The sequence below is a fragment of the Tenrec ecaudatus genome, chromosome 8, assembly GCF_050624435.1.
Source record: "Tenrec ecaudatus isolate mTenEca1 chromosome 8, mTenEca1.hap1, whole genome shotgun sequence".
Classification (NCBI taxonomy): Eukaryota; Metazoa; Chordata; class Mammalia; order Afrosoricida; family Tenrecidae; genus Tenrec; species Tenrec ecaudatus.
The window spans coordinates 83783711-83810435 of NC_134537.1; the positions used below are offsets into that span (position 1 = coordinate 83783711).

Below are 26725 nucleotides of genomic sequence, written 5' to 3' on the forward strand. Positions count from 1 at the left end.
CTACAGTTTTCCTGAGCAGGAAACACACTTTCACAGATGCATGCTGTTCTCTTAACTTTATCCATCACAAAAAATGAAGTTTGAGCAAAACTGCTTTTATGAATTCCCTATGACCAGAGATAACCGTCCCAAGTGACGCCACTTGGTGCACTATGTCAGAGCGGAGTGCTCCATGTTCCCCTAGTGAGGAAAATGCATTCTATGAAAGACCCGCCCAGCATAGCTTTCCCCCCCTTTTTGTGGGGCGGGGAGTACCCCCTTGTAGGTTCATCCTAGGACACACCCAAAATCTTTTAGCCAATACTTCCCGTAGCATTTCCTCTGTGTGTAGACAGTTCTAGAATACTCATTTAATGCCCACAACCACCTGCAAGTTAGGTACTGTTGATGCTGCCTTTACACATATGGGAAAACTGAGGCATAAATCACACAGTTCGGGAGTGGCAGACCAGGAGTAGTCTGGGATCAGAGTGAAGAGACTTTTGGTGGGCAGTTCTAGGAACCACAGAGCTGTGGCTGAACCTGAGCTCTGCCCCCTCCTCGCATGTGACCTTGGGAAAGTTACCCTGAACCTCAGTTATTCGACCTGTGAAATGGGGAGGATGCTCCGTGAAGAGCAGAGATGTTCCAGGCACACACAGACCATTCATGCTCGCAGTCCCAGTCTCCCGTTTGCTCTCGAACAGCAGGCACACAGACCCCTTTTGCCTGACAAGCGTGCAATTCAGGATTCAGCATGGGCGGCACGTCTGCTCCTCAAGCAGGAAACGCACTGACTATAAGAGACGAAAAAGAAAAACAAAACCCAGGGCCATCGCGTTGACTCAGAGCCACTTTATAGAGGGTTTCCAGGGCTTCAGATCTTTGACAGCCTCATCTTTCCCCCACAGAGCAGGGGTTGGCCTGGAACCACAACCTTGTAGTTAACAGACCAATGCTATTTTTCACAACCCCTTCAGAACACTGCACCTGTTAGCAGATATGCGGATATGAGGAATACATCCTGGGAGAGGGAAACATTGGGGTGCCTGCTGAGTATGGCCCGATGTAGTACCCTAAAGCTTCGAGACCACTGGTGGGTCCCTGGCATCGGTGTCCAGCCACTCAATGAGGATTTGGTTCAACTCAGCGGGTCTGGAAGGAAACAAAGGCAATGGACACTTGTTTGCCCCGCCCCACACTCACCCCACGGGAAGGCCGGGTGGGGGAGCTTGACACCAATGGCTCCCCTAGGCCACAGTCAGTGCAGGATGAACGTAGGAGGAGATCTACTCTCCTGCCCTGCCCCGCCCTGTCCCCTGGGGCCACACTATCTTCTTACCTGTCCATCTGTGTCCAGTGTCCACAGTCCTTAATGTGTCCCCTTTTCAGATGGGGAATCTGAAAGAAAACGTACCTTCTCCAGTGGGCCTGCCTGTGCTAACAAAATGATGACCAAGTGCATTCTAGACTGCTCTCGATGATCAGCCAGGGAAAAGGGCGCCGCCGCCACCCCACCTCTAGGCTTCCCCAATCTGGGCCACGCTCTACACTGTTAGCAGAGGGGACGTTTGATGTCCTTCACCCGCCCCTTCACTGTCTCCAGGCCCATGGGTTCTCGTGACTTGGCATGGCCAAGGCACTGACCCCAATCTCCCAGCTCCATCAAGAGAATTCCCATCTTCTGAAACTGCTTGCTGTCTTTTGCTCTGCTCCCTCTCCCTGCCTTCCACCCCTTTCTCTGGAGTAAGTTGGTCATTATCAGGCCAATTTCCATGGCCAGCGCCTGCCTCTGTGAAGTCCTCCGTCTCAGCTGCACACATTCCTCCATGGCCCATGCGCTGCACACAGCTCCTGTGCTGTGTGTCACTGGCAACCAGGGAGCTCACCGACAGCAGGGTCTGTACCCGCCCATCTTCCTCCCCAGCCCTGCCAGTATCTAGTACAGTCCCGGCGCCCCTGAGTGCAAACAGAAACCTTCATGGTAAAGCTGCATGGCATCGAGAGAACTGCCATGGGGAAAGTGAATCAGTAGGTGCACGGGTTTTTGGAAGCAGAGCTATGATCCACTCTGTAAATCTTCACCTAACTACGAATGAAGTTAAAAAATATATAGATGAGTGAACGAGAGAACTGAGCAAGGACAGGCTACATGCAGTCAGGGCAAAGGAAGTCTCGGGCATGGTTACTGCTCCAGGGATTTTCCTGAAGGTCTGGGCCCAGGGAGATGGTTCAACTGAACAGCCCCCTCTGGCAGAAGGCCAGGTCTCTGCTGCGGCCTTTCCTCTGAGCCACCCCCACCCACTCCGGACCAGGATGCCTTACCCAGTTCTCCATGTGTTTGGACATCTCTGGAAGGAGGACTGGGTCATTCTCGGCAGTGACCATCAGGGCGGGAATCAGGATCTGTGCAGGGACAGGCGGGAAAGGGAGTGGCCTGAGGACAAGGGTAGTGGACTTCCCCTCAGCCTCCCCTCAGCCAGGGCAGGGAGACACACCTTGGTGACCATGCCACTTCCAACTGACCTGGCAGCCCCACGGTGGCCCTGGCTTGCTGTGCGCCCTGCTTTGTGAGAGGGTCATGACTACTCTGGGGGGTCTTTACAATGATGGATTGACGAGGGAAGGGCCCACAAAGGTTTAGTGCATGTGTCCAGGCCTGGACACGTGTGCTGGCGTCACTCCCGGCACTGATGTTGATGGCGCGAGAAAGCGGAGATCAGGACTCCTTGCTTCCAAACGAAGTTCCCACTGGAGAAGGCAGCCAAGAGTCCAGAGAGGGAAAGGGCTGGCTGCAGCTGCTGTCAACAGGACACTGAAGGCAGCCTTGGTCTACTGACAAATGACCTGTGTTCCCTGGGGCACTGGGAGGCTGAGAAAGCGCTTTATTCTCATTGATCCTATTTGGCGCTCAGTTTTCCAAACGGCATTAGCTGGGTGCTGGTCAATACATCTGCACTGTCGGTACTCACAGGCAGGGCCAAGTGGTTCCAACAGCACCCCTCCTCCAATGGCCAAGGAAACCTGCTCACAAGTGATTCTGCTGCTGAAGCTAACCCCAAGGCTGCTGTGAGATGCTGCTAATTCTAGGATACTTGGAGCGAAATTATATAGTGTTGGCAGGCACACAGGAGGAGGCAGGTAAAAAGGGCAAAACTTCTGGAAGGGGACTGCCAGAGGGCCCCCGATTTCACATCACCAAAGACTATGCCCCAACTCTGGGAGAGCTTTCCTCTAGCAGCCTGCAGTTTGTCACGTCTGTCGATCTCAGATGATCATGACAAGGAGTGATGATTTCCACTGAGCAAGGCCTGTGGAATGTCGTGTCTCAGCATTGTATACACATTAACACGCTTCATCGATACGGGCCTTGTCTGAGTGTGTCCCCAAGCATTCTCCCAGCGGGCTCATCACCTACCCTGTGACTTCCAATTGCATTGCCTGAAACTGTCATTGCAGGAGCCCATGTCTTTTACCCCCTGCTGTATCCCCAAGGTCTAACAGGGCCCGGCATTCAGGAGGGGCCATGTGTGAAGGTGGTAACCAGAGAGCTGTGTGAGCAGGTGTCTTGACACAAGCCTGGTTACCTGCACAATGTCTTGTGGGGAAAACCAGTTTCCCTTTGGTTTTGACATTTTGGAATGAGAACTGGGAACCTCATCCCAACTTCAGCGGGAGCAGGACCCAACTTCTCAGACCCCACTTTTTCTGCTGGACAAGTGAATTGACAACTGACTCGGTTAAAGTCACGCAACCAGAGGCTCAGGCTGCTCTGACCACATGCTCCACCCTGGACCATCCATCTGCTGCCCTGACCTGGACTGAATGAGGCTGCAGCTACCTGCCCATGCTTTTGTCTGCCCCCCAAAGCTTCCACCATTCTAAGAGAAGCTCCAGCAAAAAGGGTCCTTAGGGGACCCCCTGAGAAACTTCAGAGGAGATCCCATAGTTCAGGCTGCCCACTCTCAGCTCGTCCCAGGTCAGCCAATGGGCAAGGCCAGCCGTGGTGCCCAGAGGGAAGGACGACGGAAGTCCACACTCACCTTCCGCTCAGCACCTTTGCAGCCCCATCGCCAGTTCCTGTCTATGTTTCGATACCAGTTTAAGGGGCCTCTGTTGCCAGTCGGAGAGGTGTTCACAGAGGAATGAAAATAAGAAAGCTGTTAGTGCCTAACGACACCACAGGCCCCAACAGTAACAGGAAGAGCAGAGGGGATGCTGGGAAGACGTGGAACACAGAAGAGACATCTGGTTAGTTGGTAGATGACTCTGTGAGGCCATGGAGTGTGGGTGGTGGGCTGAGACAGGGGCTGGTGGCAGCTTCAGAAATGGGCTTTTGGGAGCCCCTGGACCTGAGCCCACAGAACTGCCCATATGCCAAGACAGTGTGTTTGTGGCGAGACGGGAAGGCGGCAAGTCTCTTGATTTAGCTCCTCTGCTAATCTAGAAGTCACTCCTTTGCCCCAGGAAACCCACTGAGAAGGAAGACATCAGAGACGGTGCCACCGTGTTCTCCTCACGGTGAGGGCGACTGTGCCAGGAAGGCTCTCCAAATCCCCCAAGGCTCTCAGACCCCCAGGCTCTTCTGGTGGGAATGGGAGTCTGGGAATGCCGTGGGTGAATCATGAATCCTTGTGGGACTTCTACTGTTTCCCTTGTTGTACAATGATCAAATCAGACCCAGCTCCAAGGCTGAGCATCTTGAGTTGTGGGCACAGGCAGCCCCCAAACCTGCTTGTAAAAGAGTTAGAAGGAAACACAGGAAAGAGCTGTAAGTTGTGTGGAGTGAGAATGTTGGTGCCCACAGGGTTGCTGTCACAGTGTTTACATCAAAGACTGACACCAGGTGACAATCCCTGAGCTCTGCGCAGACAAACCCCAGGCAGTGCACAACTGCTTGCCCATTCCCAGACCCTGGGATCTGAGTGGAGAATGGGGTACAGGGGAAATGGAGAATCAAAATGCCAGCCTTCAAGACTGCTGAACTAGAGGAAGGTCGAGGTGACCCGGGAAGCTGTGACCTTCAAGTATTGACATGATTCAAATATGTGAAGGAGGATGTGGGAAGGGACATGAGAGCGAGTCTCCTCCATTCGTGTACTCATCATTATTTGCTCTCCATTTCCCCCAACCTCCCCTGTCACACTCCCAAGGAACCATGAATCCAGTTACTGTCTATAGATTGACCTGCCTGGGAGTTCATAGACAAACATTAAAAATCAAACAAACAACAATAACAAAGTAAAATATATTAAAACCTCAATCACAATTAAAGCATAACATGTTAAAATTCCAAGCAAATTTAAAATAGAGCATAAGTGAGATCACATATAAGGTGCTAAATTTTAACTTAACTGCATCTGTAATAATTTTCCAATGTACTCTGCATGTTATCAAGGCTGTATGGTTTATGGTCTATGGTCAGAGGGAATTCTAGAGCCTGCCGAAGACCATGCTCACTGTCATCGAGTCAATTCTGACTCCTGGTGACTATATAGGACAGGGTGGAACTGCCCTAAGGGTTTTTCAAGATTGTAACTTTTTATGGGAGTAGGAACCTTCATCTTCCTCCTGAGGAACAGCCGCTGGATTTCAACCCCTGGCCTTGTGATTATCAGCCTAACTAGTCACTACTACATCACCTGGCTCCCAGTCCTAGATCAAGTGGCATCAACTTCAGCAAACAGATCTGAGAAAAAAGGACACACAGACACATGTGGACGAAGCTTGTCAACATGCTATGTGAAAGAAGTCCATCACAAGAGGCAGCAATTGTATGAAACCGTTTATATGAAATTGGGAAATTCATAGAGACGAAAGTGAATTTTTGGGTGCTAAAGGTTGTTAAGGGGGTTGGTAGGGAGGGAGTGGAGGGTAACTGATAAAGGGTATAGGGTTTCTTCAGGGGGGAGGGTTTGAAGGAAATGTTTCCGTTTGATAGTAGTGCTGGTTGTAAACCTGCAGCTATAATAACATTTACAGATTCTGAAGTGCATTTGAGTCGGCGAACTCTATGGCATGTGAATTACATGCCAATGACTTTAGCAGAGAAATTAAAAAATGGAGGTGGGGTGTGCAGGAGATGAAGAAGAAAGGAAGAGATGGAAGAAGAAAGCAGAAAAAGAAGAAAAAATCTGAGAGGATGCCAACTGCTCCCTGAAAATGTGCCCTAGTTTCTACTTTCCTGGAGATTTCTTTGAGCAAGCAATGAGAGCTCACATCTGTTTCTCAGAGGGGGCTGTGACTAACGTAAGGTTAGAACCTCTGCTCCGGGCGGGGTCACGAAGCATGAGGTGGAGCCGGTTGGCTGATCCCCAGTAAGAGCAGGCTGAGCTGCAGAAGACTGGCCCTGCTGCAGGGGGAGTCCATGCAGATGTGGGGCTCAGGGTTCATGGGGGTTTGGGGGTGCTAGACTGGTCTTCACCTGAGAGCTGGAGCCTGACTCCGCTGCCCATTCTCACCTGAGTTGGGGCCCCGCTCTCTCCTTACCTGAAACCAGACTTCTTGAACTGCTGCACATAGAACAGGATGTCCTCCTCGGTCACCATGGTACTGAGACTGGGCTCCTCAGGAAACTGCCCCAGAATTCCTGCTTCAAAAAAGACACCTGTTTCCCTCCTCATCCTCGGTGCCAGGTCCAAGTATTAACGATGATGTTGCTGATTAAGCTGAGGCCCCCCTAACTGCCTTGGGACTTCTGAAACTATAGCAAGGGCCTCATGGTAGTCCAAGGCGGGTCCCTCTGCCTTTTCCAAGGGAGCTTACTGCCCGGGCATGTGCTCTCACTGTCCTGTGGGACCGGAGGGACCCAGTGCGGACACACTGCACGCCCAGGGCAGCTGTCCTGCTCCAGGGCGAACCCAGCCTGCCCCTCTTGCAACCACATACGTGGAACGAGGCAGTTCCAGGCAGGCAGTGTGAGGGTGTGTGTGAGACGGAGGTCAGGGCGACAGTTTCCTGCTGCACCTATAGCAGGGCTTCTGTCCTCCAAATGGGACCTCTTCTAAACCACTTCATGCGCCATGCCTCTCTTCCCATGTGTGTACTGGGATGCCCAGAAGTCAGGGACAGGATGTTCTTCCTAGACACTCCCATGATGCCTCCCTGCCTTCAGGAGCTAGCTGGAGACGTGTGAAGAGAGACTCCGGGGAAGAGACTATGAGAGGACTTCAAAATGTTATGTATAGGTGGAAATAAAAGATAGTGGCATTCCCCATGAACTTTCTGAACCCCCTCACACAGCCCAGATGTCACGCCTTATTGGCTGGGTTATTCTGCATGGTTGGCTCAGCAAGGCCGCAGTGTGTGGGCACAGGACAGAGGAGAGAGGGCTGGCAGCTCCTGAGATGGCTTTGGGGAGCAGGAGGAAGCAGACCCCCAGCAGGGCCGCTGCCCCACGAAGGCCGTATGTGTTTCGAGGTGGAGAGGTTGTGGATGCAACCACCCGTGCTTCAGCTCAGGGCTGGAAAATGCCTGCTCGCGGGGCCACATCAGGCTGGAGAGCTCCTCAATGCCAGCTAGCATCACACGCCGCACCGCAGAGAAGCGGTTTCTCCCTCACGTTAAGGGCGTTCATTACATGTTTGACTAGTAAGTATGGCCTGCAAATGATGTCAGGAATACCCAAATGGCCCTTGGGAGAAGAGGATTCTGCACCCTGGCTTAGCGCCTTCATTACTCTAGAAGCCACTCCTCTCGCCCCGGCTCTGCCATCCCCTCCCACCCCTTACAATTTAGCATCTCGAATGCAGAGCCCCCTGAAGGGAAGGAACTGGGGGTGGCATGCTCAGGCCTGAGGTTGTGGGATGACTCTTCCACTCTGGGGGAACCTGAGTTGGACAAGCCCAAGGGCAGTTCTGTCACGAGCCGTCAGAGGGAGAAAAACTCAATAGTCAGCCATTTCCTGACATATCCCCTCACTTTCTTCTCCAAGAACGTCACTTACCCTCTTTGTAGCCTTTGCTCATGGTCCCAATACTCTGTAGGTAGAAACGTTAGAAACAGAGTCATTACCAACATGCAGGAAGCACGCTGAAACATCAGCAGACCCACGCATGCTGTAGATTTCATCACCAGGCTAAACCTCCAAGAGAGTTTGAGAAATCCTCAGGGGTCAGAGCAGAGGGAACGGACAGGCCAGGCTCTGAGTGAGAGCTGGTCTGAGGCCGTGTCAGGGCAGCAGCAGATCCTGGAGTGGTAAAACCCAGTAAAAAACAAACAAAGCATGTTAAAACAGCCCATTGCCTTCCAAGAGATTCTGACTCGTAGCAGTGTGGATTCTCTCATGTAGTCACTATGTTTACTCTTGTGCAGATTGATAAAACAATTTATGATTATTCTATATCAACCCCTGGTTATGATTATAAGAAATACTTAAAAGAGAATCAGTTTTGATTTGATAATGCTCATATTACAAAGAGCAGGAATATTTCCAATGTTCATCGTTGGTTTTCATCTGGATGAGTTGTGTCTATATACCAATAAATTGATAAAATAATACAATAATTAATGATGATTCGTATAAATTACTTGCTGCAACTAATGTGGTATTGCTCCAGCATTCTTCTGAACTAACTCCTGAGCCTTTTGCAGTTTGTGCATGTGTCAATACCTCAAATGCAATTTTAATGACAAAACCTGAAAATATTAGCATAACTCAATTGAGACAATGTTTTCATATCACTTGTAAAACTTGTATTTTGACCAATTGTATTCATTCTGGAATGTCTAAGGAATCAACTGTATTTTTTATTGTACATCAACCACCTAATGTCTGAACCTTGATATGAGGATACGGGTTTAAAAATATTAGAAGATTTAAATGCTTTGATGCATCCAAAAAGATTGTAGCTGCGGTAATATGAAGCATAACTGCTTTAATTACTATTATAACTTCTTTGACTTTATTTACTGCTACTTTAGTTCAGGAAGTACAGACAGCAGAGCATCTTAGTGATATGTCTCATACTATTTCTTTGGCTTTGGCTACTCAAGAATCTATTGATAAAAACTTACAAACTAGATTGAATGCTTTGGAAGAGACAGTTTTGTATCTTGGGAATCAAGTAAGGAACTTGCAGGTTCGGATGACTACTCCTAGATGCCATCCAAGATATAAGGATATATGCATCACTCCCAACCTTATCAGGAAACAGAGGAACTGTGGTGCGAGGTACGAGCTCGTTTGCTGGGTATATGGCAGGACACTGAATTGGCTCCTGATCTTAACATTTTACAAGAGAAAATTAAGGATATCAGTAAAACTAGATCAGAGCCTCCTTTGGGATCTGCCCTGGCAGAAAGTTTGTGGCAAGCCATCAGAGAAGTAAATCCTACAGTCTGGTGGTCAGCACTGATTCCTATAGGAGTAACAGTATTAATAATAATGATTGTTTTGTTTTCCCACTCATCATCCGAGTAATTTTTCATCAGTCAGGAACCTGCAGAGGCAACTGGCAATTTTAAAATAAAAAAGGGGGAACTGCCGAGACCACTTCCACCCATGGGCCTTGACAAAGTCAGCGCATGGAGGAGGAGCATTCAAAGAAGGCTCCACCAAGGAAGTCTCTCCCGTGAACCCTTTGGAATTACTGGCCTGATATCACTATTGATAATTGTAGCTGCTCTCCGGTTCTTGACAATTTTGATCACTTCTCCTTTTAGGAAACAACTGATGTCAACTGAGGAATATTCCCCAGAAGTTGTGGTTACTCCCCTTCCTATGGCTTTGAAAGATCCATGTCCTGACTATATGCAAAGTGTATTGTATAATAAAACTAGAAACTGGAAGCCAGAAACCCCCTTAAGGAATTTATGTTAGATCTTGAGAGGCTGAGCTATTGTAACCGAACCCCACGGAAATCTCAGAGGCTCATTTGGAAGCTTTTGTGCAAGACTCTAGAAAAGGTTATCATCCTCTTCTTTCCCCCCTCCTTATATTGGTTATTGCATAGGGGGTAGAATATGGTATCCCCCTCCCAAAGAGAAACAGTGCCTGACCCTGATATACCTAATATAGGGGCTTGTAATGAAAATGGCATAAGAATAGTTAACAAAGAAGGTGTACAAGTTCCTTTTAGTAGTTTAAGTTTTATGGAAAGGTTTGCAAGAGGAGGGACTCTGTGATGTTTGAAGTCCACTGACGCATAGCTACCTATTGTGAGGCAACTTGGTACAGAAAGACTTTTGGGAGTTTAATTTATGTGAACTTAGTGGGAAAGAAAGAACAAGAAATGAAAGCCCTAGAGGAACAGCCTAAGAAGGAACAGAAAGAACAGCCAAAGCCTGTCAAGTAATTTTTGATAATGAAATGTATTAATGCTTTATTGCTTTCTTGGTTAGAACAATGCGCCCCAGTTGGATGAAGTCTGCTCGGTTATTGTTAGAAGATTTATGTCTATCACCCTTGTAGTTGAGGAAGTTTTGGTTTCAAGATGTACTAATTTTTAACCCAGGATCATGATGTGATTGATGTAACTTGTCACGGTCCTGTGGCCTGAGAATTTCCTGATGTATGACCTCAGGCCATAAGCTTTAAGCCAAGAAAAAGAAGTTGAAGCTTTGCATGAATAAAATTGGACCAGTCACCCGCAACCTTTGAGTCATGTGGTTTCTGTCTCCCACTCGCCGACGCCGTGACTCACCTTGAGGGACCCCTGGACCTTGCTGCAGCTGGACTGCGGCATAGCAACCCTATAGGGCAGGGCAGCACAGCTCCAAAGGGTTTCTGAGGCCGAAGCCGACTGCCTCATCTTTCTCCCTCGGAATGGCTGGTGGCTTCGAAGTGCTGACCTTCAGCTAGCAGCCCAACACTTACTGCAGATTTGACGTGGCTAAAAGCCACATAGTAAAGGAGAAGGTAGAGCTGAGAAAATGTTCTCTTAGGCAACAACAAAAGCCTCTATAAAAAATGTCAGCTGAGAAGTCTACAGTCAGATACTCCCGTCTTTAAGATTAAAAGTAAAATAAAGATATTTTGTGAGGGCGCATAAATGATGAGTTTATCAAGAAAACATGCTATTGAAACAACCAAGAGAAGAACGTGGTTCTGGAAGAATGGAAAGGACATGGCATGCAGGAGTGAGAAGCAAGTCAGCAGCAAAGAAATGTGAACACAGTAACCACAAGGTCAATGGTTCTCACCCACCAGTGGCTCTGTGGGAGGAAGAGGAGGCTGTTCACTCCTGTTAATATTTAGAATCTTGGGAACACGAAAGGGCAATTCTACTCTGTCCTATAGGGTCGCTATGAGTCGGTGGGAACACAGTCAATGGCAGGGAGTTGGGATTTGGTTCTGTTTTTTTTTAAGATGAATACAAGGAGCCCTGGTGAGGCAGGGGTGAATTGCTAGCTGCTACTTGAAAGGTCAGCAGTTCAAAGGCACCAGCCACTGGAGGGAAGAAAGACGAGCTCCTGTAAAGAATGCAGTCTTGGAAAACCTACGGGACTGTGCTACTCTGCTGTTTGGGTCACTTTGAGTCACAACTGACTTGAGATGACAAGTTCACCAGGTCAGATTGTTGCAGGCCAGCTGCAGATTTGTGAGCCGGAAAGGTGGGGGGTTGCTACTGGGCAGACAGCATCTGGAGCTGCCTTGGCAGCTCAAGCATAGGGTTGGTCGCTGTCAGCTGCTGCTGTGGACGGAGGTGCCTGGAGACCTAAGTGGGCAGAGGAACCCACTCCACAGGGTCCATCAGGTGCGTCGGCTCCCAGCAGACCACCAGGATGACTCTGCGGGGCTGTAAAAGGCCAGCTTTCCAGCTAGCAGTGGACACAACACTCGGCTGGTTGTGCCATGTTGGACCATTCCATTATGCGGATCACAGTATCGGTGCAGAAACAGTGTAACGTCCAGAACATCACGACGGTCACCTGATCATTCTTTGCTGTTCCCGTCACAGCCCTGGGTGTGACAAGGAAGATGTGGGTCTTCCCCACTAGGGAAGAGGCTCGATTCAGAAGCCAAAGTAAAGAAGGCCCAGTGCTCATTCTCAGGCCCTGTCAAGTCCCAACCCCAGAGAGAACCCACCCAATGACCTTGAGGGCTACAGCTTCATGCAAACACTGCCCCTTCCTGCCCACCGGCATCGCCCCCTCACCTTTGCCCCCATCTGGTCATGTCTTTCTGCCCACCAGCATCTCCCCCCCTCACCTTTGCCCCATCTGGTCATGTCTTCCTGCCCGCCACTATCCCCACCACTCACCTTTGCCCCCATCTGGTCATGTCTTCTTGCCCGCCAGCATCCCCACCCCTCACCTTTGCCCCCATCTGGTCATGTCTTCCTGCCCGCCAGCATCCCCCCTCACCGGCACCCCCCTCACCTTTGCCCCCATCTGGTCATGTCTCCTTCGGAATAAGCTTTTGAAAGTCCTGGGCAGGTTCTTCTCCAGCTCAGCCTCAGCCACTCCCTGCAACCAATAAGAAAACACAGTCACCAGACAAGCTCATTAGCGACCTAGCGAGCAAAGACCGTGAAGGACTCTGCTCCACTTCTACCCCAAAGCGCACCCCTTGGGCAGGCAACGTGAAGGCGGCTCTCGGCTGGAAAATCATCCTCATGAAGAACACCTCTGGGGTTGCAGCGTTGCTTCACAGCACACCCTAAGGTGGTTTAAGGACACGGGCATCCCAGGGGTCGAAGCAGAAACTTGAACGTAGTCCCCAGAATGACTTGCAGTACGTGAAGGGAACCTAGGAGCGCTCGTCCAAACAGCGTGACCTCTCATAAGAACTTCGGCCCTTTGTCCTCTTGTTTATTTTAAGTAGTTAGAAAGAAACTTCTCATTTTCATTGCCTTTGCCTTCTATGGTCTTTAGATCAGCAACTCTTGATTCGGCTCTTACTCCTGGGGCGTGCGACTGATTTTTCACCAACAGCGCTCACCACTCCAGAGTCAAAAATTCACTAATTTAGTCCACCCCCCAGCCCCCACCCCTCACCCCACACAATTTAACTACAAATAACTTACTGTGGACCGGAAGTCTTTCCACCAACAACGTAACAGTTGATTAATATGTATTTTATACGTTATATGTATTAAGAGTGTATGGCTGGATCAACGCTAGGCCGACTTCTAGCAGCAAGTGAACTTGAATCTCCCCTGCCCGTGCGGAGCTGACCAGAGCTGGCTGACACAACTAGCAGCCAGTGGCCTTGAATCTCCCACATACACCTGTGCAGCTGACCAGAGCTGGCTATGTAACCTGTCAGCAAGTTTGCAAGTTTTTCTCTTTCTTTTACTCACGGCCCATTTTGCTCATGGCCCATTTGGCTCAGTGTCCACTTTGTTCTTGGCCTGCCGCTCTGCACCCGGCACGAATACACCCGGAACCAGGAAGACACCTTACATTCCAGAAACCCAGACATAGCTGTATCTCCCAATCCCTGACTACTTTACCTTATATATGGACTCAAAACAGTCCAGTCACATGTTCCCTGGCCATATAAGTATCACCCCTGTAGCCTGGGGCACGACTCCCCCTGGTCCAGACACTAGACCGTGGTACTTCGCCAAGGCTGAGTTTTTCTCCCCAATAAAGCCTGTTTGCTTAAATTCAACTGATTTGGTCTCTGGCGCCTCTCGACTACCTTACCAGGAGAGCTGGTTGCACAATGGTTGCTCATTGGGTTTTTGATCACAGAGTCGCAGTACAAAACCACTAGCTCCTCCACAGGAGAAAGACAAGGCTTTCTACTTCTTTACAGATTCCCAGTCTTGGAAATCCCCAGGGACGCTGCTGCTCAATTCTATAGGGCTGCAGAGGGAACGCGCTCGATGGCAGTGACAGTCGAGTGGCATGCATTACATACAGCACCTACATGAAAGCTGCACTTTCAATAGAGATAAGCAGGTGTGCCACAAACAAACAAACAAGGTCTGTAGCCACCACTGTGGCTTCAGCAATGACTCCCCACATTTCCTCTTCTCTTTTCACATTGCTTCTTGTGCTGGATCTATCTCTTCTGGAATGACGGGAGACTGTAGCTGTACTCCTCAATCTATGGTGCATCTCAAGCAATTCAACATGTCCTTGCAATGTCCTGACTTCTCCCTGCTTCTGGGGAGAACTTTCAGCATCACTGGTGATATGGGATATACTGTATATACTTGAAATATAAGCCGACCCGAGTATAAGCCGAGGTACCTAATTATTACCTGGGAAACCAGAAAAAAACTGATTGACTCGAGTATAAGCCTAGAGTGGAAAATGCAGAAGCTATTGGTGAATTTCAATAATCAAAACAAATGATAATAGTATTACTAAAACTTGAGACATCAGTGGGGTAATTTATTTAAATATTCATTTTAAATAAAAAACATAAATAAAAGACAACAAGTCATTTAACATTAGTAAACCAGCACAGTAAGTGGAAAATAGGTTCAACAAAAACAATAAGGCATCAACAATGACACCTTCAGAGTACTATTCCCTGAGCTCAATCAGCAACCAAGCTAAAATATAGAGTTAAAATCCTTCAAAACTGGATTCATCATCATCATCCACATCCCAATGCAGAGCTTCAGCTGGTGTGAGGTCATCATAGACTCTGTCCTCACTGAGATCGCCGTCATCACCATCACTGCTGTCATTTTCATACAAAGTGCAGTCTTCACTGCCATCCATAGCATTACTAATGCTATGTTTCTGGAAGGCACGTCACACCATGTCTTCTGGAATGTCTTCCCATGCATCTCGAACCCACTTTGCTATTAACTCTATGTCAGGCTTCATTATATTTCCTTCTTTTGTTAGTCGGGATTGACCAGATGACATCTTTATGCCACATCCTTCACACACACTCTTTAAAAGGCTTATTCAAAGATACATCCAGAGGCTGCAGTACAGATGTAAAGTAAGCCCACCTGGAATAACGGCTAAAGTAACTTTACTAGATTTTGCCAATTTTTTATGTCATCCGATAGGTGGGCTCTGAACATATCCCAAACAAGTAATGATGGCTTTTTCTTTAAGGCTGCTCCTGGTCATTGGTTCCAAATTTCTTCCAGCCATTTTTTTGTTCTGTCTTCATCCAGCCAGCCTTTAACATGTGCCCGCACAGTAATTCTTGGTGGGAAATTGATCTTTTTAGGCAAGGTCTTTCTTTTAAAAATAATGACAGAGCACAGCTTAGTTCCAATAGCCAAACATGATAGAACAACTATAAGGTGTTTTTTTTTTTTCATTTCCTGTGGTTTTGAGAAAAGTGTTTTTTTCTCCTTAACTTGCCACAGTTCTGTTACTTGGAAGATCAAAAGTCATGGCAGTTTCATCTGGAATGACATAATTTTTTCTTCAAGGTCTTGTGGCAATTTCTGGGAAATCTTTGTTCTTTGTCTCAAACATAGTAGGCCAAACCTATTCATGAAGCGGGTACACCATCCTGCTGACACAGCAAATTTTCCAATGCCTGGTGCTTTATATTTGTCATCCTTGGCCATTTGTAGAGCACGTAAGCGGATTCCAATGCATGTTACGCAGTAACCATTTTGACAACACTCCATAACCCATTTATGCAATTCACTCTCTAGAGCCCCATAAAAAGATGTTAAACCACGACGAGCTTTTTTAGCTTTTGGAATCTGTTCCAAGTCAGCCTTCATTTTCCACCACTCCTTCACTTGCTTTTTTTGTCAACACAGAATTCCCTACTTGCAATAGTGTTATTGCTCTCTTCTGCACTTGACACAACCTTCATTTTGAAACCAGCCTCATATGACCAGCGTTTTTGTTCTTAAGAGTATCCATTTCTAATAGGATAAAAAAAACAAGACTTTGACAAAGAACTTTCATGGTAATGCCCTCCCCCACACCCCTGCGATGTATTAGCTGGGAGGAAGGGGGGAGTCCATGCAGGCGGGGGATGAAGAATGTGAATTAACATGGAGCCCAGAGGGGAGAGAAAGAGTGCAGCCACAGACACATCCTTACCAGTTCAGCTGCCAGCATAAGTGAATCACTACGGGTGCTTCTGAGAATTGGAGCCGTCCACGTCATAGGACGGCTCTGAATGGTTAGATGTGAGTAAACAAACATTCAAAGTCTTGCAGTATCAGCAATGCTTTGAGTGAACAGTGGAGAAACGGCAATCACCTGTGAGATAAAGGGCACTCCTCCATTACCTTGGGGGGCCCCAGCGAGATGTTACACCTCTATATAAGCCAAACCCCAGTTTTTTAACACATTTTTTGAGCTGAAAAACTCAGTTTATACACGAGTATATACAGTAAGTCCCATGGCGCTATCCAAGGTGTGATGGTTACGGATGATGTCAACTAGACACTCTTGGCTAAGGGTAGTGGTGGGGCGCAACCCATCAATTGGGTCATAGCCTGATGACACCTGCTTGGTGTCCTAAGTCTTTTTGTATAAACTTGAGTGACACCAGGAACTCTCTCTGCCTCCTTACCTTTCTGATTGCTGAAACTCTGTCTGCCTCCAAGGGCAGCTCCAGGGTTAGGGCGCCTGACCCTGAGAGCTATGGGCACCTACCATGTTTCTACTGAGTCTGGTTCCACCTGAGTCTTCCTCCAGTGGCATCTGATCTCGCCTCCCTCTCCACCTTTCTGTGTTATCAGCCTGCAGATAGTGAGTCTGAAGAGGGCCTTGGCTTGTATTGGACTGATGGACTTAAAGGGAACTGGCCTGGGATGCTTTCATGATATCAGATTATATCTTGATTATAGAGCTCCTTTGTATCTGTATTGGCACACCATCAGATTTGTTTCTCTAGACAACCTGACCCAACACACGGCTTCTGATATTACAATAAGACATGATAAAAAAGAACTAAGCAAGAACCTCAAGCAATTATTTATTGCTGCAGTGTGTGAATTAGGAGAGAGAGGAACTGCTTGTGGGATGATCTGGGCGACATGACATTTCATTAAAAAGTCCTGCAGAAAACGTGCCTTCATGGTTCAAACCCAGATTGATTCAGAATCAACTGCATGTCGCACAGAGCGACAAGCACATCCATGTGGATAGCTCATCAGATGCCTCAAGCTGATCATGAACATTCACTTTAAGATCAAAGGCACCCTAGCGACAAAGTGGATTAAGCCCAGGCAACTCACCCAAAGGTCCACAGTTTAAAACCTAGCAACTACTTTGTGGGAAAAAAAAACCTTACAGTCTCAGAAACTGTAAGAAGCCTTTCTACTCTGTCCTATAGGGTTTCAATGAGTTGGAAGGTATTTCAAATCTGCCTGACTTGCTATATGGTTATATATATATATATATATGGTTCACACACAGAGGCATATAAAATTGTGCACATTACACTCCTTTCCAAGTGATCAATCCATCCATATATCTACCCAGCTATCTGTCTATCCAACATCTATCTATCATCTATCCAACTATCCATTCATAAACTGTATATAGTCAAGTATAAGCTGACCCGAAATTTTCAAACTACAATTTTCAAATTTTTATTTTGAAAATTTCAGGTCACCTTATACTTTAGTATATATGGCACCTTAAGGGTGTGTGTGTGTGTGTGTGGTTAAGGACAAGTAGAGGAGAAAGAGTCTGAAAAAGTGGCAGAGAGCAGGTGTAGAATAATTAAACATCTTCTAATTTTCTTTTAGAGACAAAAGGGTTGTGAGATTTTCCTGGGCCAACGGAAGCACATTAACTATTGTGAAGATTCGAAACATGGAGCAGGTGGTTTAAACGACCTGGCCATTTCTATTTGTCTCTGTTGCCCAAGGTCCTCCCCTCCTCCACCTGTTCATTCTACACAATCGGCAGTCAGTGGTCTCTGCTTTGAGAAGAACAACAAAATCTCTTTACTGTGCATCACAGTTGGTAGATTCATGGGATAAGCCAGTAAAAATGCTACCAAAGGATTCAGAGGGACAGAAGAGAAACCTAATGCCCCAGCCTGGAGCACTTGGCAAATGGGAGCGGAGTCAGGCTATGGTGACAGCCATGCCCGCAGCCCTCCTCCAGTTGAATGAGTCTATAGTGGCCCTGAGCCCTCAAAAGAGGTCAGCCACAAAAGAGCTGATCGACCCAATCTTACTGCCTTCAAGCCAATGCTGACTCATAGCGACCGTATAGGGCAGAATGAGGCGTCTGGGTAGTAGTTATGCCCTGGTCTGCTAAGTGCAAAGTTTGTAGTTCAAAACCACCAACCACTCAAATGTAGAAAGATGGGTTTTCTATTCCTGTAAAGAGCTACAGTCTAAGAAACTCACAGAGATGTTCTGCCCTGTCTTGTACATTCACTATGAGACAACATTCACTCGATGGCAGTAAAGTTGGTTTGGTTAAAACAGAACAGAACTGTTCTTAGCATTTTCAAGAATGTAATTGTGACAAAAAATTAAAAAGCAAGGCTATCACTTTGAGGACTAACATGATCTTGACCGATCTTCGATCTCCTCAAATGCATCCTTAACCTGAAGAATGCACTCGAGAGCTGGAGAGAAGGATCACTGCCTTTGGATGGTGGTGGTGGATGATGAATATACCAGAGACGGCAAGAACTCCGCTGTCTTCACGGAAGTACGGGCCAAGTGAACCTGGGAAACTAGGATGGTGGAATGTTGTCTCATGCACTTTGGACATGTTATCAGGAGGGGTTAGTCCGAGTCAGTGACAGAGGAAGACTCCATGGGGGGGGACGACACAGTGGCTTCAAAACAAACATAACAGCACCCAGACAGGGGCTCAAACAGAACAACAACTGGGAGGAGGGGGCAGGACCCACGGACTTCCAACCTGTCTGCTAACATTCAAGTGCCTAACCACTGCACCACCAGGGCTCCTTGCTCAAGAGATAAGAAGGGGAGAGAGCCAGAAAGGGCACATCTTGGCAGAGAGCAGTTGGAGCAGGGTTGAGGGAAAGAAGAGAAGAAGGAAGAGAGGTGACAAGATGTTCTTGCTTTATTTCTTGGCACTTTTCAGTTCCCTAAACCTGCTTCTGCTTAAAGATTTAACAAGATGAGAAATGGGGATGTTAGAGGCTACTACCTGTTTGAAAGTTACCCAACTACCCATGTCCTACCCTCCCCCCGTTCCCCCTACTGTTTGCAGATTGCTGGTGGAAGCCCTCCTGGACGCTCAGTCCACACGGGGCAGCTCTGTGCCTGACATCACCAGACACAGCTGCTGGATTTGCTTGCCCCGTTGGGTGCCGCTCAGTGGACAGGCCACTAATTTGGGTATTTAACGTGTCCTTGCTTTTGTTCTTAAGAACAAAATCATCCCCAGGATGCTTTAGAATAGAAGATTTTAAAACCAGCTGCCACCAGAGAAGAATAGAGATGCCAAAATTTCCACAGGGACTGTAATAACCTTTGAAACAAAAATTTTTGCCCTTCCTGGGTCTGCAATTAGAAAATCCTTCTTCTCCTACAGACATAAAACCAGGACTTCTGAGCTTCTCCTGGTTTGAACAAACTTCTCTCTGCAAGGATTCCCAAAGCACACAGAGTGAAGTCCAACCTTGGCTTATAGGAGACAAGTTGACTTTGGGATCAAACAAATCAATATTGGGACCCAGTTATTTAACCCCTCCAAGCCTCTGCTTAGTTGAAAACAGAAACAAAAAAGAGAGAGAATACAATAGGGTTGTTAAAAGGATTAGGACTTACCCAGAATAAGGCTCAGGCTCACTGGTGGATGGATAGAGAGCGGTGGAGCCTCCACCTTAGTCCATCTTTAGGTCTGGAGCTGAACTCGCCCCGAGGGAGAATAATCAACCACTTAAGATCCAAAGGGACAGAGTTCATCAGGTTAGGGAAGAAGAGGGATGGACATGGGAAACACAGGGAGGAAGGAGGACATGCAAGGGTACATTGAGGGGATGGCCAGGCACGAGGTGAAACAAAATGTGTACGAATGGTTGAATATCAAACCGATAAACTGCACTGTGAACTTCCCCTGATCTCACAATCAACAGTTTAGAAAACAAAGCATCCCGTAGTTGCTGGCGGGGTCAGCTTCCCCTCATGAAACCTGGACATGGGCCAGGGGACTGTGCTCCAAAGGCGGGGTTGACAGTAGATGGCCACGCCTTTCTTCCGAGGCAGGACTCTGGGAGTGGCCAGGGCCTCCCACCTGGTGAATCCTCGTTGTTGTCACTGTCACTGTCCCTGGGTCAATTCCAACTCATGGCAACTTGTCACCAACACTCAACAATGCAGTCATTCTCAAAGAACAGTCTATATAGATCACTGGGGACCCCAAGGCCTTTTAAGGAAATCTAAAAAAACTGCAATGTGGTTTTGCTTTGTTTCGACTCTCAGGGGCAGTTTGGGTCCCACAAGCCACGGCCTGGGGAAAGATGTGGCAGTCTGCCCTCATAGATAATACAGCCTTGGAACCCCATGGGCACATCTAGTCTGTGCTATAGACTGGCCATGAGTTGGAATGCATTAGTTGACAATGCGTTTGGGATTACATGACATATCAATATGAATAATCTATATTAAGTAACTTTTCTTTTGTTTTTGAGTCCCTAGTGACTGTTAAGAGTATGAAGAAGAGCTTGGAACCAGAAAGGATGAGACCCACTGCAGCAAAGAGAAGCTACTTTTCTGGCAGCACCTAGTACCCTCCACCATCCCCGCCTGCAATCCTCCACTAGAGCCCGTTGCCTAGCAACCTCTCTTCCCATCAATAAGTGATTCGCCCATCACTTGTTGGCCCAGCAAAACCCAGAACGAGGTAGATATGCCCCTTTCTTGAGGCAAAAATGGTGGTTCCCACCAGGTGGCACAATGACCAGCATCAGCTTCACCACGGAGTGGGCTAGGAATGCAAGTGCTCTGGCCCACCGAGACCTACTCTGGATGGAGTGCTGTGGGCTGTGTTCTCACGAGCTCCGTGGCGGATGGTGATGCACGCTGGAGCTTGAGACACTGACTGACAGAGGGGCACAGGCCACGCGCTGTCATCTCGGGGAGGCCTCCAGAGCAGCAAGCACACACTTCACAGGGCGGCCTTGTTAGCCGGCTGGTCAGCTCTTGCTTGGTAGCTCTGGAAGGGGGCCTTCAGGCTACACTTCTGAGAATCTCCTAGCTGATGTCCAGGCTGTTTGTCCCTGAACCACAAGTGAAACACCAAAGCCATGGAGTCCAGCAGGGCTTAGGCTTGATGGAATTATTAAAGCTCTTCCCGGAAAAAATGCATCCATATACTAAATCTGATGGTTGATTCCCAGCTGTTCGAAGTTCACCTTGAAAAACTCTAAATCTTTAGGAACCTTCTCTCTCCCTGTTGATATTTCCTTGTTCTGTTCAGCAGACATCTCCTAAGCCAGTTCTGTATGCATTTTCAGTCTTTTTCGTGCCGGGCTGGAATGTCCTTCATTCTCATAGCCACTCCCCCAAATTCAAGTTCAGCTCAAATGTCCTCTGCGATAGTAAATGTTAACTGTGATTTCCTCTGGACTTCCACACTGCACCTCCATTACCGGACCGTTAGGCTGTCTAATTCTTTAGTTATGTGTTAACTTGCAGTCTCCCCAAGATTTGTAAGTCCTTCCAGAAAATGGAAGTCACTGTCATCCATCGAGTCAATGCTGACTCATAAAGACCTTTCAGGACAGGGCAGAGCTGCCTGCTGAGTTTCGAGATTGTAACTGTCTACCAGCATGGAAAGTCTCGTCTTCCTCCCATTGAGCAGCTGGTGGTTTCGAAATGATTACGTTTCCAATTGAGCCTTACACTTCTAGGGCTTCTTGAAGCTCTTAGAGGCATATTAATCTGTGCATGCCCAAGAGAGGAGAGCACATAATGGAGGGTATACTTTGCTAAATGAATTCAGGAACATTAATTCTCCACAAGGCACGTTAGTCAAAACATTCCGGATGCTTAGACACATGTGTCCTGGTCATCTGCTCACCCCATTAAGGGCATCTCTGTTGTTGTCCCCACTTGGCCGCTCCGTGGTCTCACCTCATCCTGCCCCTCATCCTGCCGTTCCCTCCTCGGGTACTAGTCCTCTCCCTTCGCCCATCAAAGCTCAGTCACTCCTCAAGCTCCGGATGACTTCCAACTAAATGGAGACATTTTGATTCAGGGATGCCAAGGGAAGGACAGGGCTCCCCGCAAACTGGGCTGTGGCATGAGCATCACGACCTCAAATGGTGATGAGGTGGCACTTCTTTTCCTACATTGCTAGAGGCGTGTGAGCTACATCAACATGTCACCTGTGCACAGGCGCCATCGTCGTCGAGAGCACACTTGGTAGAGGAGAGGTACTCCCCCAAGCTGTGATGGTTGTGGTCCTTGCTGGTCATGTCCAGGTCTCCATGGCCCAGGTCAAGGATGGGCAGCTCTGCAGTCAGTGAGTGGATACAGTCCTCTCCTGGTTGGAGTGTTGCGGAAACACCTTTGATTCTTTAGGAACTTAGCAGTTGTACCTGGACCCTAGGGTCCAGAGTCTGTAGACAGGCCATCACTGCTCAGGGAGGAGGGCAACGGCAGGAGTGCCCAGGCCAGGCGACACAATTCTGTTCTCAGCGAATCCCAGTAAAATGGCAGCCAACTCCCATCTCCCACATCACCCAAGCGAACTTGGAAAGGCACCTTTGGCATGCGCAGTGGTAGCTCTCTGTGATCACCAACCTCACTTCTCAGTAACCCGATGCTCTAGGTCCCTGGGAGAGGACAGGAACTCCCACCAACAGGAGACGTGGAGCATCACCCACCTCTCAGCCAGAGGACATTCTGCACAAGCTAAGAAGGAGGCACTGAAACCAGCTCTGGGTCCTCCACTCCACAACCGAGGAGAGGTAGGAAAACCCAGTGCACCCCTGTCCCAAACACACACACACACACACACACACACGCGTGCGCGCGCACATGCCTGCACACACAGTCAACTGGAAGGCCTCAACTGAGATGTGAAGCCAGTCTGGCAAGAGCTCATTTGAAACACCACCTCTGACTGATGACACAGAAAAGACAAGCCGACAGGATCCAGTGTGACCAACAGGGAGGAGGGAGACAGGAGACACAAAAACCAGAACAGTACTGGCTTCCTTGCTCTCGGCCCCCACACTTACTGGCTCTTGGAAGTAGAGTTGGTAAGCAAACAGAGGATTGGCTTTGATCTTTTCCATTAGGGTCACCTTGGGATCCATCGGCATGAAGGGCGTATTCAAACTGGCCACTGCCCTAGGAAATAGAAGGTTCCAAGATACAGACCATAAGAACAGGCTTTAAGAAGCAGAAAGGACCTTACATGTTGAAACTGAAGCTCAAGAAGGAGAAATTATGTTAGTAAAACTAAAGCCTCCTTTCTGAAGCAAAATCTCTGTTATGAGCTGACCTATGTCCTCCACAAAGATAAGCTTAAATCGTACCTTGAAGTGTCTCTGACTGTGACCTTGATTGGAAATAGAAGCTTTGCAGAGGTAACTAGCTAGCATGAGGTCATATTGGAATGGGTGGGCCCTAGTCCAATATGACTGATGTCCTTATGAAAAGAGAAGAAACAGATACACGAGGAAAGACTAAATGATCAAGGAGGCAGAGATTGGAGGGAAGCACCTCACAGGCCAAAGAAGCCTTGGGGCGACCAGAAGCTGAAAGAGCCATCGGAGGATCCCCACCTGGAGTCCCAAGAGAGCTTGGCCCTGCAGGTACCTGGATTTTGGATTCTACCCTCCAGAGCTGTGAGGCAGTAACTCTCTCTCGTCTTCCACTCCCTAATTCTGGTGCTATGTTGTGGCAGCACCAAGCATCCAACATCATCACCATGTGCTTGGCCAAGAATGGACGCAGAAAGCCATTCTTGTCAAGCAGGTCAGCAGCCACTTACGCTAAATAGGTAGTGAGCGACGCCCACAGTTTATCTCAGTAGAAAACACGTAACAGAGATTAAAAGAAACGCTTCACATAGAGGTGGGCTTTTCCTCTATTGTTGTTAATAGGTGTCAGAGGGGACTTCTACCCATCGTGCCCCTAGGCACAACTTTAGGAAATGCCGCAAGGTCCTCCTCTACCCTCACAACTGTTCCTGTGCCCGAACCCACTGATGTGTCCAAAGCATGTAAGACAAAGTCTTGCCATCCTTGCCACTAAGGAATACGCTGGCCTTACTTCTTCCGATACAGATCTGTTTGTGCTTATAGGAGGCCATGGTACTTTCAACAGTCTTCTCCAGCACAATTCAAATATATCTACTCTTCTGTGGGCTTCCTTATTCAGCATCCAATTTCACATGATGCAATGGAGAATAGCACGGCTTGGGTCAGGGGCACTTTAGTAACATCCAAACTGAAGTAACTCCTTGCTCTTCAACACTCTACAGAGGTTTTGTGCAACCGATTTACCCAATACAATGTCTTTTAATCTCTTGACTGCTGCTTCCATGAGCATTCATTGTGGACCCCATAAGACAAAATGCTTGGCGACCTCAACCTTTTCCCATTTAATATCATGATAGTACCTATTGGTCCATTGTGAGGATTTTGGTCTTCCTGACACTGAGTTGTAATCTGAACTGAATTCTAACATCTTTGATCTTCATCAGCAAGGGCTTCAAGTCCTCTTCACTTTCAGCAAGCAAGGTTGTGCTATCTGCATCCCCCAGGTGGTTAACCAACCTTCTTTCAACCCTGTTGCTGTACTCTTCTCTGGTGATTTGCTCCGAATGTAGATTGAACAAGATGAAGGGATACAACCCTGACACACACCTTTCTGATTTTAAACCATGTAGTATTCCTTTGTTCTCTTCACACAACTGCCTTTGCATCTATGTACAAGTCCCGAAGGAGCACACCGAAGTATCCCGGAGTTCCCATTCTTCTCAAGGTTACCCGCAGTTTATTAGGGTCCACATGGCCAAATGCCTTGTCAGAGTTAATGAAACAGAAGTAAACATCTTTCTGGTTTTCTCTGGTTTGAGCCAAGATCCATCAGCCATCAGATCCCTTGTTCCACATCCTCTTTTGAATCTGGCTGACCTTCTGGCCTTTCCTGTGTCTTAGCCCATTGATGTGTGCTGTTGCAGTCATTGTTGGACAATTTTAAGCAAAATTTTACTGGTGTGTGATATCAATGATATAGGTCTGTAGTTTGAGCATTCTGTTGAGGTCGCTTTTTCTTGGAAAGAACACAAATATGGGTCTCTTTCAGTTAGTTAGCCAGGTAGCTGTCTTCCACATTTCCTGGCACAGATGAATAAATGTTTCCAGTGCTTCTTCAGCTTTCTGAAACATCTGAATGGGTATTCTATCGATTTCTGGAGCCTTGTTTTTGCTAAATGCTTTCAGGGCCATCTGAATTTTTTCCTTCAGCATCATTGATTCTTGCTCATATGCCACCTTCTGAAATGGTGGACTGTTGGCTAGTTCTTTCCTGGTACAGTGTCTCTGTGTAGTGTTTATATTGTCTCTTTAAGCTTACTGCATCATTCAATATTTTGCCTATAGAATCAAAACTGATTACAAGGATCTACATATGACCTCCTCCCTGGGGGACGGACAACAGAAACAGGGGGAAGGGAGATGCTGGATAGGGCAAGATATGACAAAATAATAATCTATAAATTATCAAGGGTTCATGAGGGAGGAGGGAGCGGGGAGGGAGGGGGGAAAAAGAAAATGATGATGGCAACACATGTACAAATGTGCTTGACACAATGGATGAATGTATGGATTGTGATAAGTGATGTAAGAGCCCCCAATAAAAGTATTTAATAATAATAATAAAAAGAAGAAAAAAGAATCAAAACTGCAATCCGAGGCTTGAATCTTTTCTTGAGTGCTTTTACTTTCAGGTGTGCTTTTTCACCCTTTGATTTTCTAGTTCCAGGTCCTTGCACATTTTGTTCGTTGTCATAAAATTTGGCTTCGTCTTCTCGAGCTGCCCTTTGAAATTTTCTATTCAGCTCCTTGACTTCATCCTTTCTCCCATTCGCTTCAGATACTCTATGATTAATAGCAAGGTACAGAGTCTGTTCTGACACCCACTGTGATCTTTTCTTTCTTTCCCATCATGCTAATGACCTTTTTGCTCTCTTCATGAATGGAGTCCTGATGTCCTCCCACAGCACAGTCGGCCTTCCGTAATCCGTGTTCAGTCCAGCAAATCTATTCTTGAGAAGTTCTCGAAATTCAGGTGAGATAGACTCAAAGTCACATTTTGGCTTCTGTGCACTTGTTTTAATTTTCTTGAGCGTTATCCTGAACTTACATATGAGCAATTGATGATCTGCTCCAGAGTCAACACCTGGCCTGGTTTTAGTTGCTTATATTGAGCGTCTCCATTGTGTCTTCCCACAGATGTAGTCCATTTGATTTCTGTGTGTTTCATCAGGGGAAGTGTATGTGTATGGTTGTCTTTTGTGTTGTTGAAAAATGTATTTGCTCTGAACCAATCGTTGGTCTTACAAAATTCTATCATGAGATCTTCAGTGTCATTTCTATCACCAAGTCCATATTTTTAAACTATTGTTCCTACCTCTTTGTTTCCAACTCTTGCATCCAGTTATCAATAACTATCAATGCAACTTTTTTTCTGTTTCAGTTTTGCACAGTTTATTTACTTATTTACAGCCAGCCAGGAAGAAGACGTTATTAAAAAGAAAAAAAAAGAAAAAGGGGTCATGACAGTGGGGTGTGGACTGGACCCAGCCCTTCCTTTCACTGTGGGCTAGACAGGGGCCTGTACACAGGTACAGATAAGAGATAAGAGTTCACAACACGTCCTTTTTGAGAATGGATGCCACACTATTCCTCTTGATAGATTTTCCCGTAATAGTAAATCATGATTTTCTGAAT

The 26725-nt window shown here is 47.3% G+C and overlaps 1 protein-coding gene across 2 annotated transcripts in view; it reads right to left on the reverse strand.

Moving 5' to 3' along the window:
* Positions 1–814: 814 nt before the first annotated feature.
* EPHX2 (epoxide hydrolase 2) overlaps positions 815–26725 on the reverse strand; it is a 64326-nt gene continuing 38415 nt past the window's right edge. Inside the window, exons 12-19 of one of the 2 annotated variants that reach the window (XM_075555703.1) lie at positions 23003–23114; positions 12301–12387; positions 7925–7958; positions 6469–6568; positions 4023–4092; positions 2305–2385; positions 1322–1380; positions 815–1134 (exon numbers count right to left, since the gene is read on the reverse strand). In XM_075555703.1, coding sequence (XP_075411818.1) covers positions 1056–1134; positions 1322–1380; positions 2305–2385; positions 4023–4092; positions 6469–6568; positions 7925–7958; positions 12301–12387; positions 23003–23114 — 622 coding nt within the window. In that variant the 3' untranslated portion in view covers positions 815–1055. Of the gene's footprint in view, positions 1135–1321; positions 1381–2304; positions 2386–4022; positions 4093–6468; positions 6572–7924; positions 7959–12300; positions 12388–23002; positions 23115–26725 lie in introns of both variants that reach the window. The other variant, XM_075555702.1, reaches the window with a different exon arrangement.